This window comes from Microcaecilia unicolor, chromosome 5, assembly GCF_901765095.1.
Source record: "Microcaecilia unicolor chromosome 5, aMicUni1.1, whole genome shotgun sequence".
Classification (NCBI taxonomy): Eukaryota; Metazoa; Chordata; class Amphibia; order Gymnophiona; family Siphonopidae; genus Microcaecilia; species Microcaecilia unicolor.
In genome coordinates, this window is record NC_044035.1 from 61,888,007 (window position 1) to 61,904,450 (window position 16,444).

Below are 16,444 nucleotides of genomic sequence, written 5' to 3' on the forward strand. Positions count from 1 at the left end.
GTTAGGCCAAAGGGTCCATCTAGCCCATTATTTATCTTCCAACCATGGCCAAGCCAGGTTACAAATACCTGGCAGAATCCCAAGAAGTGGCAAGATTCCATGCTACTGACCCTCATGGATAAGTAGTGGCTTTCCCCAGGTCTATCTTAATAATAAATTCATGGACTTCAGGAACTTATCCAAAACTTTTTATATATTTTTTTAAAACTCAGCTACTATTCTTTGAGTGAAAAAAATATTTTCTCCTACTTTTTATTTATTTTTTATTTTTACAGTATTACTATGTAACATTATGGCATGTCCCCTAGTCTTTGTGCTTTTTTGAATGAGTAAATGATTTAGATTTACCTCTTTTATTCCACTCAGGATTTTGTAGATCTCTATCATATCTCCCCCCCCCCCCCCCCCCCCCCCACGCACACACTTTTGTTGTCTCTTTTCCAAGCCCTAACCTCTTAAGCCTTTCCTCATATAAGAGGAGTTCCATCCCCTTAATCACTGTGGTTGCTGCTCTTTGTACCTTTTCTAGTTCTGCTGTCATTTGTGGGATGAGGTGACCTGAATTGCACACAGTAATCAAGGTGAGGTCACACCATGGAGCGATACAGCGGCATTATAATAATCTGTTTTATTTTCTATTCCTTTTCTAATAATTGCTAACATTATTTACTTTTTTGACTGCCACCACACACTGAGCAGAAGATTTCAATGTATCGTCCATGTTGACACCTAGATCTTTTTCTTGAGTGGCGACTCTGTAACTGTCCATTCAGGATTATTGTGTTTTTACAAGAAGAACAATCTCAAATCATTTTGGAATAGCATAAGAATAACAAAAATGCCCTTTTAGTAGATGCACATACACCAGAGGTGTCGGCAGTTTCCTGTACTATATACAATATGATTTGCAGAACCAAAACCAACCATATGCAATAACAAGGTTGCTGAGATTGCTCTCAAACATCTAAACACTTCAATAGCAGTTATTTTACAAGACCCCATGAGCTTTCTGTGTTGAAATGATTAAAATGGAGGAACCATAATTTTTTTTAACTACCTTATACACTTCTTCATCCAAAGTATCCCGCCTTATATTAGTGCTGTTTTGCAGCATTAATATAAGGTGGGGGGGGGGGGGGATACTTTGAATGCGTACTATTGGTGCAGTTGTTTAATTGCATTATCCAACTATAACCATTGTGTATTTGCTGGTACTGACTCCTGAGGTAGGCCTTGTGACCGAAATATGGCTCGTATTTAGTCGCTACCAATAAAATTCTGCACCACATCCTTTGATCTAGAACTTTTTTTGTCACCTTTGCTGCTTGTGCATATGTATATTTACAGCATACAATCTGTGTGACCACTCGTATTCTATAAAAAAAACTCCACTTCAGAACACACCTATATATGAATCATGTAGAAGTGCACCCATACCTCATGGGCTAGTTCTATAAAAACCCTTTAATGCATGGAAAAAAATGTATAATATTTTTCCAGGATGCCTTATGTTTGTACCGTTCTTACTACTGTAAGATGCCTTGGTTAAAACCAAATAGCAAAGGTTTATATGTGTAGGATTAAAATTGAGTGAGAATGCTGAAATATATATTCTGATGACAGAGGGTGTAGCAATGCCTACTGATAGCTTTATTAGCAAAGTACATTAAGTGAGAAAGTAATTGCACCAAGTTGAAGAAATTTAATGTTAAGAAAATATTCCTGTGATTTATCCAGGATCACTGGGTCAGCCCAGAACAGGCTAAAACAACTGATGAGCAGAGACAGAAAAAGGAGGCTACAAAACCTGGAATTGCTGAAGATCAGAGAGAAAAAGTTGTAAATAAGACAAGTCTGTTCATTGAAGTTGAGGAAGATGATTTATTTGCAATCACTAAAGACAGGTAAAAAGAACTTAACACTTACATTTTTCATAATTTATTTATTTGGGTGAAGGTTAATTAAATCAACAGTATCTCTTACCAGGATTAAAGTAGCAATGCTGCCACCTTCCTTTAAATTCAAATTTTCAAAAAGATAGGAGGCTGAAGGGAATATGAAAAATGTTTTCTTTTCCTTTGGCCATTAATTTTTTCCACTGATGAGCTGTATCAGCCATGCAAACTGGGCAACATCAAAACTGAGTAGCCTTTGGAGCTCAGAAAAAAAATAATTTTTTGAGCATGTGCAGGAATTCCTGCAGTGTGTGTCCCCACTACACTGCTGACTGGCCATGGATTTATTTATTTATCACCTTCCTCATCCCATCCGTCAATCAAAGATATATACAATATAATACATAAATAATTGGTTAAAGAAAACAACAAATAATAAACCTCTCTTTTCACCTTCCAGTAGGAAAATCAGGTAAGTAATATCTATTCTTCTGTACCCCCTGAAAAAGTTATACTAGAATTTCTGCTGAAGAAATGTTTCCTGACAGCCAAAATTTGATTCTAGCCTTAACTCCAGGGATATTGCTACAGATTGGTGTTTGCAGGATTGTATGACTGTGAGCCTTCGACCTGAAGCCAAGAGTAAGAAGCTGGCAGATGTGCAGTGTTGTAGAGAGAGTCTTTTCAGAGAAAAAGGTGCATGAGGCCGCTACCCTCATCAAGCAACACTTGGTCATTGTTAAAACCCCAGACCCACTCCTGGCCTGACCATCTCTTGCAGAAAGCTTTTCAGTGAGGGCAACAGAGGTCCTTCTACTCTCAGAAGCATAGGTATCTCTCCCCCCCCCCCCCCCCCCAACCAACTTTTCCCAAACCTATCATAGACTTCACTGTCACACTGGACAGTCAAGGGCCCAAAAATCACAACCAGGTCCCCAGTCAAAACTAGATAAAATCTTTTGACTGGCTCTAGCAAAGCATATCTTCAGTCTCCGTGACAGTCCTGAACAACCTTCCGGTAGGATGGAGGCTGAATATTTTGCAAGCAAGGTGGCCCCTTATAACCAAACCTGGTGGGTTCTAAAAATTGGATAGGTTACTGTATGCACTTAGATCACATTCTTCCAAATTGCCCACTGAGAGAGAGATCACATTCTTCCAAATTGCCCATTGAGAGCATCAAAATTAAGTTCTCAGCTTTAGAAATTGCTTACCAAGGAACTTTCTTCACTTCTGCAGCAAACACAGTTGAACCCATTCCACTAGGGGAAAGAGGGAAGAAATTTAATTCAAAGTACTTCCTGATCACAAAGAAGATTGGGAGGGGGGGAGGAACTTCATCCCTTTCTAGATCTAAGGACCCTGAACAAGTTTCTGGCCAAGCAAACGTTCAGGATGGTTTCCTTGTGCAGCACCCTCATACCTGGAGAGTGTTATATTCTGTGAACTTTAAAGAATGTTTATACCCATGTACAGACACATCCAAATCACAGGAAGTAGCTGAGATTCACAGTAGGGAAACACCAATTCCAGGATCACTTACTGCCATTTGGCCTCGCATCAACAATAAGTATTCAGACTAGAAGTGTGCATGTTTCCATTCCAGGATGATTTGGCAGGATAAAAAAGAATCAATGTACATGACCATCCGGGTGCTGGAACTACTAGGGTTGTCATAAACTATCCAAAATCTCAACTCAGCCCTGCTCAAAAATTGGAATTCATGAGAACCATAGTAGACAGAACTCTGGCATCTGCATTTTTTTCTACAACTGCAGATCTTGACTCTTGTATCGGTAGTAGAAGTGCACTAGTCAAGCAGGCATCAGCTGGTCAGATATTGAGAATGTTAGGTTGTGGCCTGCTAGATCATGGCCTTCACAGCTCATATAACTCCCATATCATGCTCACTGGACTCTCCACCCAGTGGACAGAAGCTACAGAGAATCTTCAGGACTTCATCTCCATCACCACTCCACTCTGGGACTCACCGGTCTTCTGGTTGATCTAATCTGGTAAAACGTATTCCCTTTCAAATTTCTTGATTTTAAAAGGTATTGCTGATGGCTGCGTCCACCCTGGGAAGTGGAGCTCATATGAGTTCCCACTCGGGGCCTGTGCTCTTCTCAGGAAAAGTTTCATCAGATAAACTTCATGGAGCTTAAGAGCAATCTGAAATGTTCTAAAGACTTTCTGAGATTGATTATCCAATCAAGTAGTTCTAATGCAGACAATCAGTCTGCAATGTATTACATCAACAAGCAGAGAGGAACGGGTTCATACCTCCTGTGTCAGGAAGCAATCACAATGTGAAGGTGGGCCATCTCTCCAATGTCTCTGAGCCACATATTTGGTAAGTAAACACAACTGTCTGGCAGACAAGGCTGTGTCGTATTCTGCAACCTCATAAGTGGTTACTAGATGAAGGTGTAGCCTGAAAGATCTTTAGAGAGTGGGGCACTTGTCACTCACAACAACAGAGTCCCTCAGTTCTGCTCTAAACTAGGATCACACGACAGACTAGCCTTGAATGCCTTCCTCATTCATTGGGGGGGGAAGGCTTTGATATGCTTATCCACCAATTCCTCTTAATAAAAACTGTTCTGAAACTCACACAGGATGGAGGGACTAGTGAAGCACATATGGTTCCTTCTTCTGGAGGATTCCTCCAGACATCCATGGAGACTTCACTGTTTTCCAACACTAAACAACTCAGGATTAGGGATCCCTACTACATCCCAACCCTTCAGTCCTAGCCCCCTCATAGTGTGGATGCTGAGAAGGTAGTATTGGATTCCTTCGTTCTCAAGTTCTGTTGGCTTCCAGAAAAGTTTCCACTAGGAGATTATTTTTAAATCGAAGAGGTTTGCTGTCTGGTGTGAGGATAAGGCACTAGATCCTTTTTCATGTCCAATGCCTTCTTTATCTGTGAGTCTGCTCTCAAGACCAACTCTTTAGTGCACTTGGGCGCTCATCACCAGGTAGAAGGTAAAGCCATTTCTGCTTAGCCTTTAGTTCACTGTTTGTGGGGCTTGCTTCTGTTGAAGCCTCCTATCAAACCTCCTACAATGTCATAGGACCTCAGTGTCATTTTAACCCAGCTGATGAATACTCCCTCTAAAACACTGGATACTTGCTATCTGAATTGGAAGGTCCTGTTTTGGGTGGTGGTCATTTCAACCCATAGGTTTAGTGGGCTCCAGGCCCTAGTAGCCGATATAGCTTACGTATTTGTTTTAACAATAAAGTGGTCTTGCATACTCATCCTAAGTTCCTTAAGGTAATGTGGGAATTCCATCTTAATCAGTCAGTTGTTCTGCCAACACTTTTTTTCAAAAGCTTCATGCCCATAAAGGTGAAAATACACTGCCCACTTTGGACTGTAAGAGTGTCTTGGCCTACTATCTGGAGCACACTAAAGCCCATAGAAAGTCCACCCATCTTTTTGTTTATTTTGACCCAAACAGGATGGGGGCTACCATCAGCAAACACACTTTTCCTTCACTTATGCCCAGGTGGGGACCATCTCAGAAGATTTGTGTCAAAGCAAATAATGTTAAAGCTATGACTCTATCGATAGCCCACTTGAGATCACCCTCCATGGAGGAAATGTGCAGAACTGTCATGTGGTCTTCGGTCCATACTTTCACATCTCATTATTTGGAACAGGACTCCCAACATTAGTCGGTTTGGCCAGGCAGCCCGTCAGAATCTATTTGGGGTCTAGAATCCAACTCTACACCATAGGCTCATTTATTGCGGTTCCAGGCCTCCTTTTAACAAAACATTACTATTCAGTTGTTAATAGCAGTATTTTTGACCCTTGACTGTTGTAAGGCCAAAAATCATTATGCCCTTTTTTTTTTTTTTAAGTATATTTGCAAATTTGAACAAAATAACAATCACCAAGCTACTACTTGTACAGAATATTTTGTGAAAGCATGCATAACTAAGAAAAAAACTAATAAGGAAACAAATTTACAATCGCAAACAAAATCTAATCCACTATATAGGGGAAAGTAAAGCAAAAAGAGACTGAGATTTTAAACCCCTATCATTTATCTGTGATCAAACTTACTTATATCTCCCTGATCTATTATAACTGCACTAGGCGTTGGATCAGTGGGGCAGTAAACATCCAATAATACCCTGGCTGTGATGGCTGAAAGAAAACATTTAACAAACTTATATTTGATAATACGTTTGATATTATACTTTTAAAATATCTTTCAGAAAAAGGCAGTCCAGCCAACTGACAAATTCAATCTAGAGGGCTCCAAGCTTCATAATCGAAAAATCCATTGCTCCATTTGAAACAAAAGTTTAGCTAGATCACTGCTTCTTATGTCATTTAAAACATGATCAATAACAAAACACCTTAAGGTTTCAAAAGAATTTTTCTCAATATTAGTTTTCTGATAATAGAGTTTCCTTTACATTATTATCAATTGCATTGCAGTATTCTGTGATACAAATTCTAAGTGGGCATGTTCTTTTCCCAACATAAAACGTGTCACGTGGACATCTAATAACATAACAAATAAACTGAAACTGTTAGCAAAATGATTTAAAACATATTTTCTACCTACTACCTATTTTTAAGTGAATCTTATTGAATAGAAATGGTTTGTACATGAATAAGCAACTCTTAATTTCTTTTCAGAAAATTTGATGTACTGATAATACATTCCAGTGCTTCTGCAGTATGTTCAATAACTTCAGAGTCGCTTGTGTGTGTTGCAAAACACAAAAGTATGCTGTCTCGAGAGGAATCCCTTAACCTCCGCTCTCAAGACAAATCCCTCCTTTCAGTACCCTTCTCCACCACCGCCAACTCTAGGCTTCGCCCTTTCTGCCTCGCCTCACCCCATGCTTGGAACAAACTCCCTGAGCCCATACGCCGGGCCTCCTCCCTACCCATCTTCAAATCATTGCTCAAAGCCCACCTCTTCAATGTCGCCTTCGGCACCTAATCACTACACCTCTTCTCAGGAAATCTCAACTACCCCAACTTGACATTTCGTCCTTTAGATTGTAAGCTCTTCTGAGCAGGGACCGTCCTTATTCGTTAATTTGTACAGCGCTGCGTAACCCTAGTAGCACTCTAGAAATGTTAAATAGTAGTAGTAGTAGAATCAAAGATGGAGGACAAATAGAGGAAAGAGGAGCTGACTCAGTGACAATGGGACCTACATTTATTTCCTGGGTCAGAACTCCGGACAGCACTTCTAGGCCGATTGGGGGTGATGGGGGAGGTATTCTGCAGAGGCTACTTTGGCAAACCATATGAGTTTGGAATCCCAGACATTGCACAGCAGCGACACCTAGTGGCTAAATCTAGGGTCCATATTTGCATGATTCCAAAAGAATCCCTGGTTTGTGACCATAATCAAGGGCAGTCTTTGCAGTGACCGGGCTAGGTGAGTTGCAAGAGATATAAATAGGAGTATAAGTCCTAGTTACAGATAAATGCCATAGGCTCTGTTGAGCTAGAAGTCCAGCTAGGAGGAAACAGCCATGCTTAAAAAATTGTAGTGATTTTATCACCCCCTGAGTACTACTACTACTACTACTTATCATTTCTAAAGCGCTACTAGACGTACGCAGCACTGTACACTTGAACATGAAGAGACAGTCCCTGCTCGACAGAGCTTACAATCAAGAGAGATAAGGGAATATTAAAGTGAGGATGATAAAATAAGGGTTCTGAACAAGTGAATAAGGGTTAGGAGTTAAAAGTTGCATCAAAAAGGTGGGCTTTTAGCTTGGATTTGAAGACTGCCAGAGATGGAGCTTGACGTACCGGCTCAGGAAGTCTATTCCAGGCATATGGTGCAGCAAGATAAAAGGAACAGAGTCTGGAGTTAGCAGTGGAGGAGAAGGGTGCAGATAAGAGAAATTTACCCAGTGAACGGAGTTCTCGGGGAGGAATGTAGGGAGAGATGAGAGTGGAGAGATACTTAGGAGCTGCAGAGTAAATGCACTTATAGGTCAGTAAGAGGAGTTTGAACTGTATGCGGAAACGGATAGGAAGCCAGTGAAGTGACTTGAGAGGGCTAATATGAGCATAACGACACTGGCGGAATATTAGTCGTGCAGCAGAATTTTGAACAGATTGAAGAGGAGAGAGATGGCTAAGTGGGAGACCTGTGAGAAGCAAGTTGCAATAGTCTAAGCGAGAGGTGATAAGAGTGTGGATGAGGGTTCTGGTAGTGTGCTCAGAAAGGAAAGGGCGAATTTTGCTGATATTATAGAGAAAGAAACGACAGGTTTTAGCAGGATGCTGAATATGTGCAGAGAAGGAGTAATTTGATTTAGTTCTTTACTGGTGGAATGTTCTTCCCAGTGTCTGGCTTGAATCTTCCCTGTGCTCTTGGAACTTATTTTGTTAACTAGATCTTCATTTTAACTTTATGACTTTTTTTTTTTTTTTAAAGAACACATAATGAAAAATAAAATCAGTTCTATCCCTATTTGCTTCATATTTACAGTGTCCATTGAAGGAAGAGGATGAGTGCTTTAAATAAATAGTAGATATGGTTCACACAATTAATATTCTTTTTTTAATGTAGTCAGAAGAAGCACCACAGAGCTTCCCTGTTGTTTGAAGAGGATAATAATGATGAAGGGTCTCTGTTTGGAATTAAACCAAGTGATACCCCTTCCTCCCAAACATTGGTAAGTTTTCTCTGTTCAACCATGACGTTCTTTAATGAGGCAGTTTTCAAAATCTGAAAATTAGCTTGTAGATTCACCAGCCTGTTCTCTGCTAAGGCAACTCTCCATGTTTCTTCCCTTTGAAAATGCAGTTCCAACTTTACAGTAGATGCAAAGTATGCATGGGGGTTTCCAAACAAAATTCCAATACATTGCTTTGCTTATCCCACTCTAACCTCAACCCTGATTCTTTTAACTGCAACAGAACGTATCTATATAAATAATTCTCACCTCCAATTCTGAAGCTCACAGTGAGGCTGGGAAACAGTGAAGCCTGTACTGTTGTAGCCTGTCAGCACCACTCATTGTCACTGTCACTCATTCAGCCGCCCCCCAGCCACGCCCCTTCCGGACATAATTTGCTACCTCAACGTTCTATTGAGGACCCAAGCTCCAGCCACTTCCGTCAGCAGTTCGTTAGTTCATGGTGGTGAAGCCTCTCCACTCACCATGTCTGTCATGCCCTCGCGTTGAACGTAATGACGTCGCAGGCGGAGCTATTAAGGAACGCAACGAAAAGGGGGGAGTAGTTTCCCTACTCCTCCCCCTCCCTCACAATCACCTGACTGCTCCGACAAAACAACACATGGTGCCCCAAGGAAAATTTGTATTGCACAACAGACGCCAGAAGAAGCTGCACAGGTCTGTAAAGCCACCTTTCTTCTTTACACCCCCCCCCCACCCCGCATCAGGATTAGACTGACACCAGAACACTAACTACAGCATTACACACACACACAATTAAAAAAAGAATGTGCACAAGGATAAAAATCGTGGTCACACATTTACATACAATACCCCAATCAGTTCACCAACCCAGGTCTCTGGGGACACTCCTGCCCTCCGTCTGTTGCTGTAAACTGTGGCCCTTGGCACCAGTCCCTGCACATCTGCCCCGGCCTTACCCTGCACACGCCTCCTGAGAAGACACCTTCCTCCAGGTTGCAGGCAATAATGGCGGTGGCCTGATTTTCCATCCCGTAAGGAAAGTAACGTCGTGACCAAACGTTCCCTACACCTTCGCTATCGCTCTCACACACTATTAGTAACCGGCGGTGATTACCGAATACGGACCGGTTCAACGAATGCACGAGGTCCCGTAGTTGCGTCAGAGCGATGGCGTGCTCTCCCGCGCCGCCCGCATCCATGCACGAGCTCGCTCGCCACACTCCTCCACCCCCTCCAGCTTGAAGTCCGGCGCGCATGCGGTCCTCCGGCTACTCGAGACTTTTCGTTGCCCTGCTGTCTCTCACCTCCTCTGATGCTACTTCCAGTTTCTCAGACGGGGCACGTCAGAGGGAAGACACCGGGTCAGTCGAAAGCTGTGTCTTCAGCGCTACCAGTCACAATTAAGGTTCGAGGATCACGGGGGGGGGGGGGGGGCACTGTAGAAACTGAGACACAGATGCTAGGCTGTGGGAATAGGGGAAGAAAAGTGAGAGAGTTGGGCGAGGAGAAAGGAAAGGATGCGAGGATGGTAGGGGAAGGAAGAGATGCCACGATTGAGGGGATGAAGAGGAAGTGATGCTGTGATGTTGGTGGAGGGGGATAAGAAGATAATACCAAGGCTGGTGGGTGGAGAGGAAGAGATGCCACAATGTTTGGGAGGGGGAGAAGATATGCCAAGAGCCAGGGGAGAGGAAGAGATGCCGTGATGTTGGCAGAGGGGAAGAAGAAGATATACCAAGATGCTGGGGGGTGGAGAGGAAGAGATGCCACCATGGGGGGGGGGGGGGGGGGGGGGAGGAGAAGAAGATATACCAAGATGCTGGGGGAGTGGGGATGGGGAGAAGACATGCCAAGATGGTAGGAGCAGGAGAAGAATAGATACCAGAATGGTGGGGGTGGGGGTGGGGGTGGGGAGAGGACCATCCTATATAATAAAAAGCACCTCCAACATTCTGAAGCTGACTCTGTGGCACTGTGGCAGTGTAGGGTTCCTAACTCTGTAGTTCAGCGTTTCATTGGCTCTCACTGTCCCCGCCCTCACGTCGCGGAAACGGAATGCTGCATAGTTGCCAAGCAAACAAACGTGACGTCACAGGAACGAAGAACCAATCAGACAGAACGGAACTTCGAGGAGGGAAGTGGAGTGGATTGCATCACTAACAAACAATCATATACAGGGAGGTACGAACATCAGTGGAGGCAAGTGCACAGAACGGAAGGGAAGACAAACATTTAAACACATCACCCACACACAGACATCACACACATACACACACACTCAATCACTCTGTGTATCTCTGTCTTACACTGTCTGTAAAACACACTGTCACTCTCATTCTCTCACATGGCCAACTGTATGTTGCATTCTCACGAGTAAGGAGCTCTTCTGATGTGATTGTTAAACTGATTGAAGGGCCTGAACAAGGAAAACTTTTACCACATTGTAACACACATTACACAAAAAATATTGTATATAAAGAAATCTTACACATGTAAACAACAATTATATTCAGAATACAACCGTGGAAACATTAATGGCAGGAACTCATTACATTGCTAGCGCCCATTTCATTGCGTTAAGAAATGGGCCTTTTTTACTAGTGTGCAATAATACACATACTCTTAGCTACTTTGGCCAAGGACATCTTTCATCCAGCTGGCGGTTTAGGACAGGGTCTTAAACTAATCTTTTATTTACCCTGACAAATTTCTTTGAATATAGTTTTCTAAAAAGTTCTTGCTAAATTATTGCTATTTGCAGTTTCTCTGAATATGAAAATTTTCCAAGTGCATGTATACTTCTGTTTAAGCAGTTTACATACTCCATTTTATAGGAACAAGTGGAACCACAGCAGGTGAATCCAGCATTGTTAGATGAAAAAGAGGAAAAGGAATTTCTGTTTGAGAAATCTGAAAAGACAGCAGTAGAAGAAATAGCAAGTACAGAGGAAGGACATGACGGTGGAACTAGTGGGGTGTTCTCTGGAACTAATATGCCTGAACAGAAGGGAAAGGTGAGGATAGATTTACAAATATACAGAAACTTCCCATACTTTGCTTTATTGTTAGATGTATTTCATTGTATTAAAATAGTGCTTGGGATACCCCTGTCACTGAAATCATAGTGCTCAATTCTACAACACAAGGATCTGGGGCCAGATCTTTCACCCATGTGAGCCAGTTAGTCTTAGGAATACAGTGAGTGTGTACTTTGGCCCAGGGAGGAAGGAATTTGGCTGTTGCTACTATAGCAGGTTTTGCTGGCCAATAGGTGACACTGATAGGGCACATTAGGAAGTGTGCCCATCAGGCTCAGGTTGGCAAAAGTCCTTTGATTCACCTAGGCTATTCTGTTCTATTCCAAGGTTTTATAACCTGCCTCTTTCACTAAGATTCGAAGCAGCTTAACAAAAGAAGGTCATCTTATTTAGTTGAGATTCACAATATATAGTTCAAAATATTTTAAAAAGTTGATTTTAATCTGATTATTTCTGAAACAGTTTTCAAATATTTAAGAAAAAGAAAATAGGAAGATAATCTGTATAGGAAGACCATTCCAAGTTTTAGAAGAGGAGAGGGCTAGCTGATAAGGGGACAGTAACCAAGACTTCTGAAGGACTAAAAATGAGAACATATGAAAAAAATGTTCAGCATCATGTGGTGTATACGATCTCTGATTTAACAGCTAACTGTATGATCACTAATAAATTATTAGTTCATGGAATATGTTCTCTTTTCAAGTGTAAAAACATTTGAGCATGCAGAATTCTTTCTTGTGCAGTCATACTCCACAGCATTTCTAAGTTACTTTTTTTTCCTGCTGGCAGAACACACCCTTTTCCTCAGAGCAGCAGTGGCAACCCTATGATGATCTTTTGTAGTTTTTCTGTTTTTTCCACTTCCTTTTTTTCTGAGTTAGGTTTGTTTCAATGGATATAATATGCAATGAAAAATGTTCTTATAATGTACTAACTGAATTTTGAAGTAAATAGTTTTATGCTGATGTAGAGTTTTTATATTTTGTTGCTTGCTCAATTAATAAGTGGGAAGTTGTTTGGAGTGTGGTTATTGATGTTCAGCCTAATGTTTAGGGGATTGTGGAAATGTAGTATGTGAGTGGGAACTTATTGATCAAAGTGTTGAAACTTGGGCATACATCTTGCACATAGTTCATAGCTCTAAGAATTGGTAGCTTTGCAAGCTTCTCACCAACCTCCAAACTAGCTACACGTGGAATTTAGCACTGCCTCTCTAGGACATTTGCTGTTATTATATCTTGAAGTCCCACCTCAGGCCTTAGTAACCATCTTAGCCATCTGTATGCTTTTGGTGCTGAGAATATAATTCTATGGCATCTGAGCCAGTTGGACTCAGAGAAGGAAGCTTCTCTAGTTTCTCAGTACCTGCTGACTCCCAAGGCCCTATAAGTTGTCATTTGACGCTGAAAGGCAATCAACTCAAATGCTGCCTGCTCAGACTACACCTCCAGGTTCTTGTTTGCCCAATTCTGAAGAGTCATGAGATTTCCTCATTGAGGTTGAGGAGTTTTTCAGATTTTCTTTTTTGCTGGTTATCACTAAAGTCATTTTCAATTTGAATTTCTTTATTTTTCTTTTTTTTAATGTTATTTATTTATTTATTTTGTTACATTTGTACCCCGCGCTTTCCCACTCATGGCAGGCTCAATGCGGCTTACATGGGGCAATGGAGGGTTAAGTGACTTGCCCAGAGTCACAAGGAGCTGCCTGTGCCTGAAGTGGGAATCGAACTCAGTTCCCCAGGACCAAAGTCCACAACCCTAACCACTAGGCCACTCCTCCACACACCTCAATATGTAGTTGAAAAAAAGGAACAAAGAATAATTGGAATAAATCCAACAGGCAATTATTGAACAACTTTCGGCCCACCAAGTAAGAAATCAAATAAGAAAAGGAAAAACCAAATGAGCACTTCAAAGGATTCCTGTTGCCGGTTGTTAACAACTTACATTAATTCTGAGACACTAAACCCAACTCCCCTCATACCCTCCATAAAAGACAAACTCTTTGAGTTGCTTTGGATCAAAGTAAATATGGGTCAAACCTTCATAAACTACCACACAGTTGCAAGGAAACCTCAATAGAAAAGTTGCTCCCAGTACCAGAACGCTTTCTTTAAAAGCCTAGGATTCCTGATATCTCTTCTGGGTAGCACAAGGTAGATCAGGAAACATATGGTTGATCCAAAAAAACAAATTATTTACATTGTATAGTATAATTTAAATACAGTGTTACTTACTCTTCAGCTCAAGCGCAAAGGTAGCCACCAAAGTAATTCTCTATGTCACTATTTCTAAGGAGTTTTCTAAAAATTCCTTTAAGTTCATCTCACTTCCAGGTCTTCCCTGTTGTTCTGGGTTATTTCTACCAATATTGATTTATTGAGCTTTTATTTTGGGTAAAGAATTTCTCATCAACCCCGATCTGACGAAGAAGGGCAACTTTCGAAAGCTAATCAAGAAATGTATTAAGTTATGTCCAATAAAAAAGGTATCATCTTATTTTCTTTTCCATGTTTTATTTTGTTTGATTTCTATTGATAACCTTAAGAATGGACTAACACGGCTACCACACTCCTCTACTCATCAACCCCAAAACCTTCATCATATATCTCCAAACCATATCAGTGGGGAAAATAACTTGGGAATCTTGGAAAATTAAGAAAATGAAAGAATAGCTTACTAATTTGTTTTTTCCAGATACTCAGTCTTCCTATGGATATAATTAAGGTCAATTAAGGTCTCTAATCATTATACTTTTCTGTTCTTGAATCATGGAGACAATTCGTTTCACCTCCTGAACTTCAGTAGCTTGAATATGAGCAGGTACTGTAGCTGAAAAACTTGAATTGTGACCCACCGTCATTCCAACCACAGAAACAAAGGAGTTATTTAGAGTCTGCATAGCATCCCAGAGTGTCACTGCCACAGGTCTAACCAGCTGTCTTGGAATACCAGGTAAATCCTTCCCCACACTCACCATCTCCGCCGAGAGTCTCGCAATGGTTCCTGACTCAAATTCTCCATAAGGAAGAGGGGAAGACGTCAAAGCTGGAGACTCCCTGACTCCCTTTGTATCATCAGCAAAAGAGACATTACTTTTCCTCCCTGATGCGACTTCAGTCTGCTAAGGTGCTACATGGCTCTCAGAGCTCAACATCACCCCTTCGAAGCTGTAGTCCGTAGAAGCATGCGCACCAGTTTCTTCAGGACTCTTGACTGCCTTTGGAAGTATCCTCGCATTTCATCCAAAGTTATCTGCCGCATTGTTCCAGGTGTGTGGGGGGGGGGGAGGGGGGTTCAGAGGTCAAAACCTGCAACTCTTCCTTTTCTTCCTCATTCTAAAACAGAGAGATCTGGTAATCAGATGCCTAAGTAAAGACTTGTCCTGAATATCTGAACATGATGCCATTCTTGGCCTCCATAGTCTACTGATTTGAATTGCATTGAATCTTGGACTTTTGTTTTGTCTCCTTCAGAACCTGAATGCCCCTAATAGGTTGGTGGAAGTATTTGTCTATACACAACATGAAAGGATGTGAGATTGGGGAACCACACAAATAATTCCTGGTCATAAAATAGGCATTGAGTAATGTATCCAGGAGACTTGAACAATTCCGTTTGCCACATAGTGTTGGTCAAATCTGTCCTAAAAAGAGCTGAGAGGCTCTCAAGGTGTAAGTTTTTAGAAGTGACATCATCAGAATGTTCTAATATTGTCCCTCCAAACCAGTCCAGATGTGTCTGGAGGTACTCAAGGAAATAAAATTAGCAAGTAAGAACTAATTTACCATTGCTTTAATCTTTCATAGCATCCTACCAAGCACACAGCACATATATATTCACTCCATTTTGGAAAAGGCACAGAAATTTACTTTCTTACAAAAATGAACAAAATTCACTTTTTCTCTTGAGGAAGGAGCTCAGTAATGTAAAAAGTCCCCCTCCTGAATTCTTCAAACTGAATGGTTTCTGATCTTTAAGATCTTTAAGCAGAATGTAATATTAAACAAAGAGAACCTGTTTTTAAATTATTACTTCATTTATTTAAGGAAGAAAGTTGTCCAACACTCATATTACTTACATGAAAAAATAACTGCCCCCTTAGTTAATTAACAAATTGACCAACTTGAATTGATAATTAAATTCAGCTGATAAGCTGGGCTTGATTGTAGCTAGTCCTGTTGTGTATTTAAACCTCATTATATATTGAACCTTACCATGAGAGTGAAGTAGTGACACAAAAGCTTCTTCAAGGATACTATGCCACAGTCAGAGTAAATTTCCAGAAGAGATGAGAAGATGCACTAGGGCTCCACCATAGTTAGAGCCATTATTTCCAAATGGAGTCTTGTAGCTGTGGTGAATGAGAACACAAGGAAAGCCATACTGGGTGAGACCAATGGTCCATCTAGCTCAGTATCTTGCTTCCAACAATGGGCCAATCCAGGTCACAAGTACCTGACAGAAACCTAAATAATAGCAACATTTGATGCTACCAATCCCAGGGCAAGTAGTGTCTTCTCCCATGTCTATCTCAGTAACAGGCTGTGGACTTTTTCTCCAGGAGAAACCTTTTTTAAACTTAGATACCCTAGCTGCTGTTACCACATCCTCCGGCAACGAGTTCCAGAGCTTAACTATTTGTTGAATGAAAACATTTTTCCTCCTATTTGTTTTTAAAGTATTTTTGTTTAATTTCATTGAGTCCCCTGGTCTTTATACTTTTTGAAAGAGTGAAAATCGATTCACTTTTACCTGTCCTACACCTCTAAACATTTTGTAGACCTCAATCATATCCCTCCTCAGCCATCTCTTTTCCAAGTTGAAGAGCCCTAACCTCTTC

At 41.2% G+C, this 16,444-nt stretch overlaps 1 protein-coding gene across 1 annotated transcript in view; it reads left to right on the forward strand.

Annotated features, from left to right (window-relative positions):
* LOC115470067 (WASH complex subunit 2A-like) overlaps window positions 1-16,444 on the forward strand; it is a 211,934-nt gene that overhangs the window by 124,180 nt on the left and 71,310 nt on the right. The window contains exons 20-22 of the mRNA XM_030202955.1: window positions 1,738-1,904; window positions 8,468-8,573; window positions 11,396-11,575. Of these exons, the coding sequence (XP_030058815.1) occupies window positions 1,738-1,904; window positions 8,468-8,573; window positions 11,396-11,575 (453 nt within the window). The remainder of the gene's footprint in view (window positions 1-1,737; window positions 1,905-8,467; window positions 8,574-11,395; window positions 11,576-16,444) is intronic.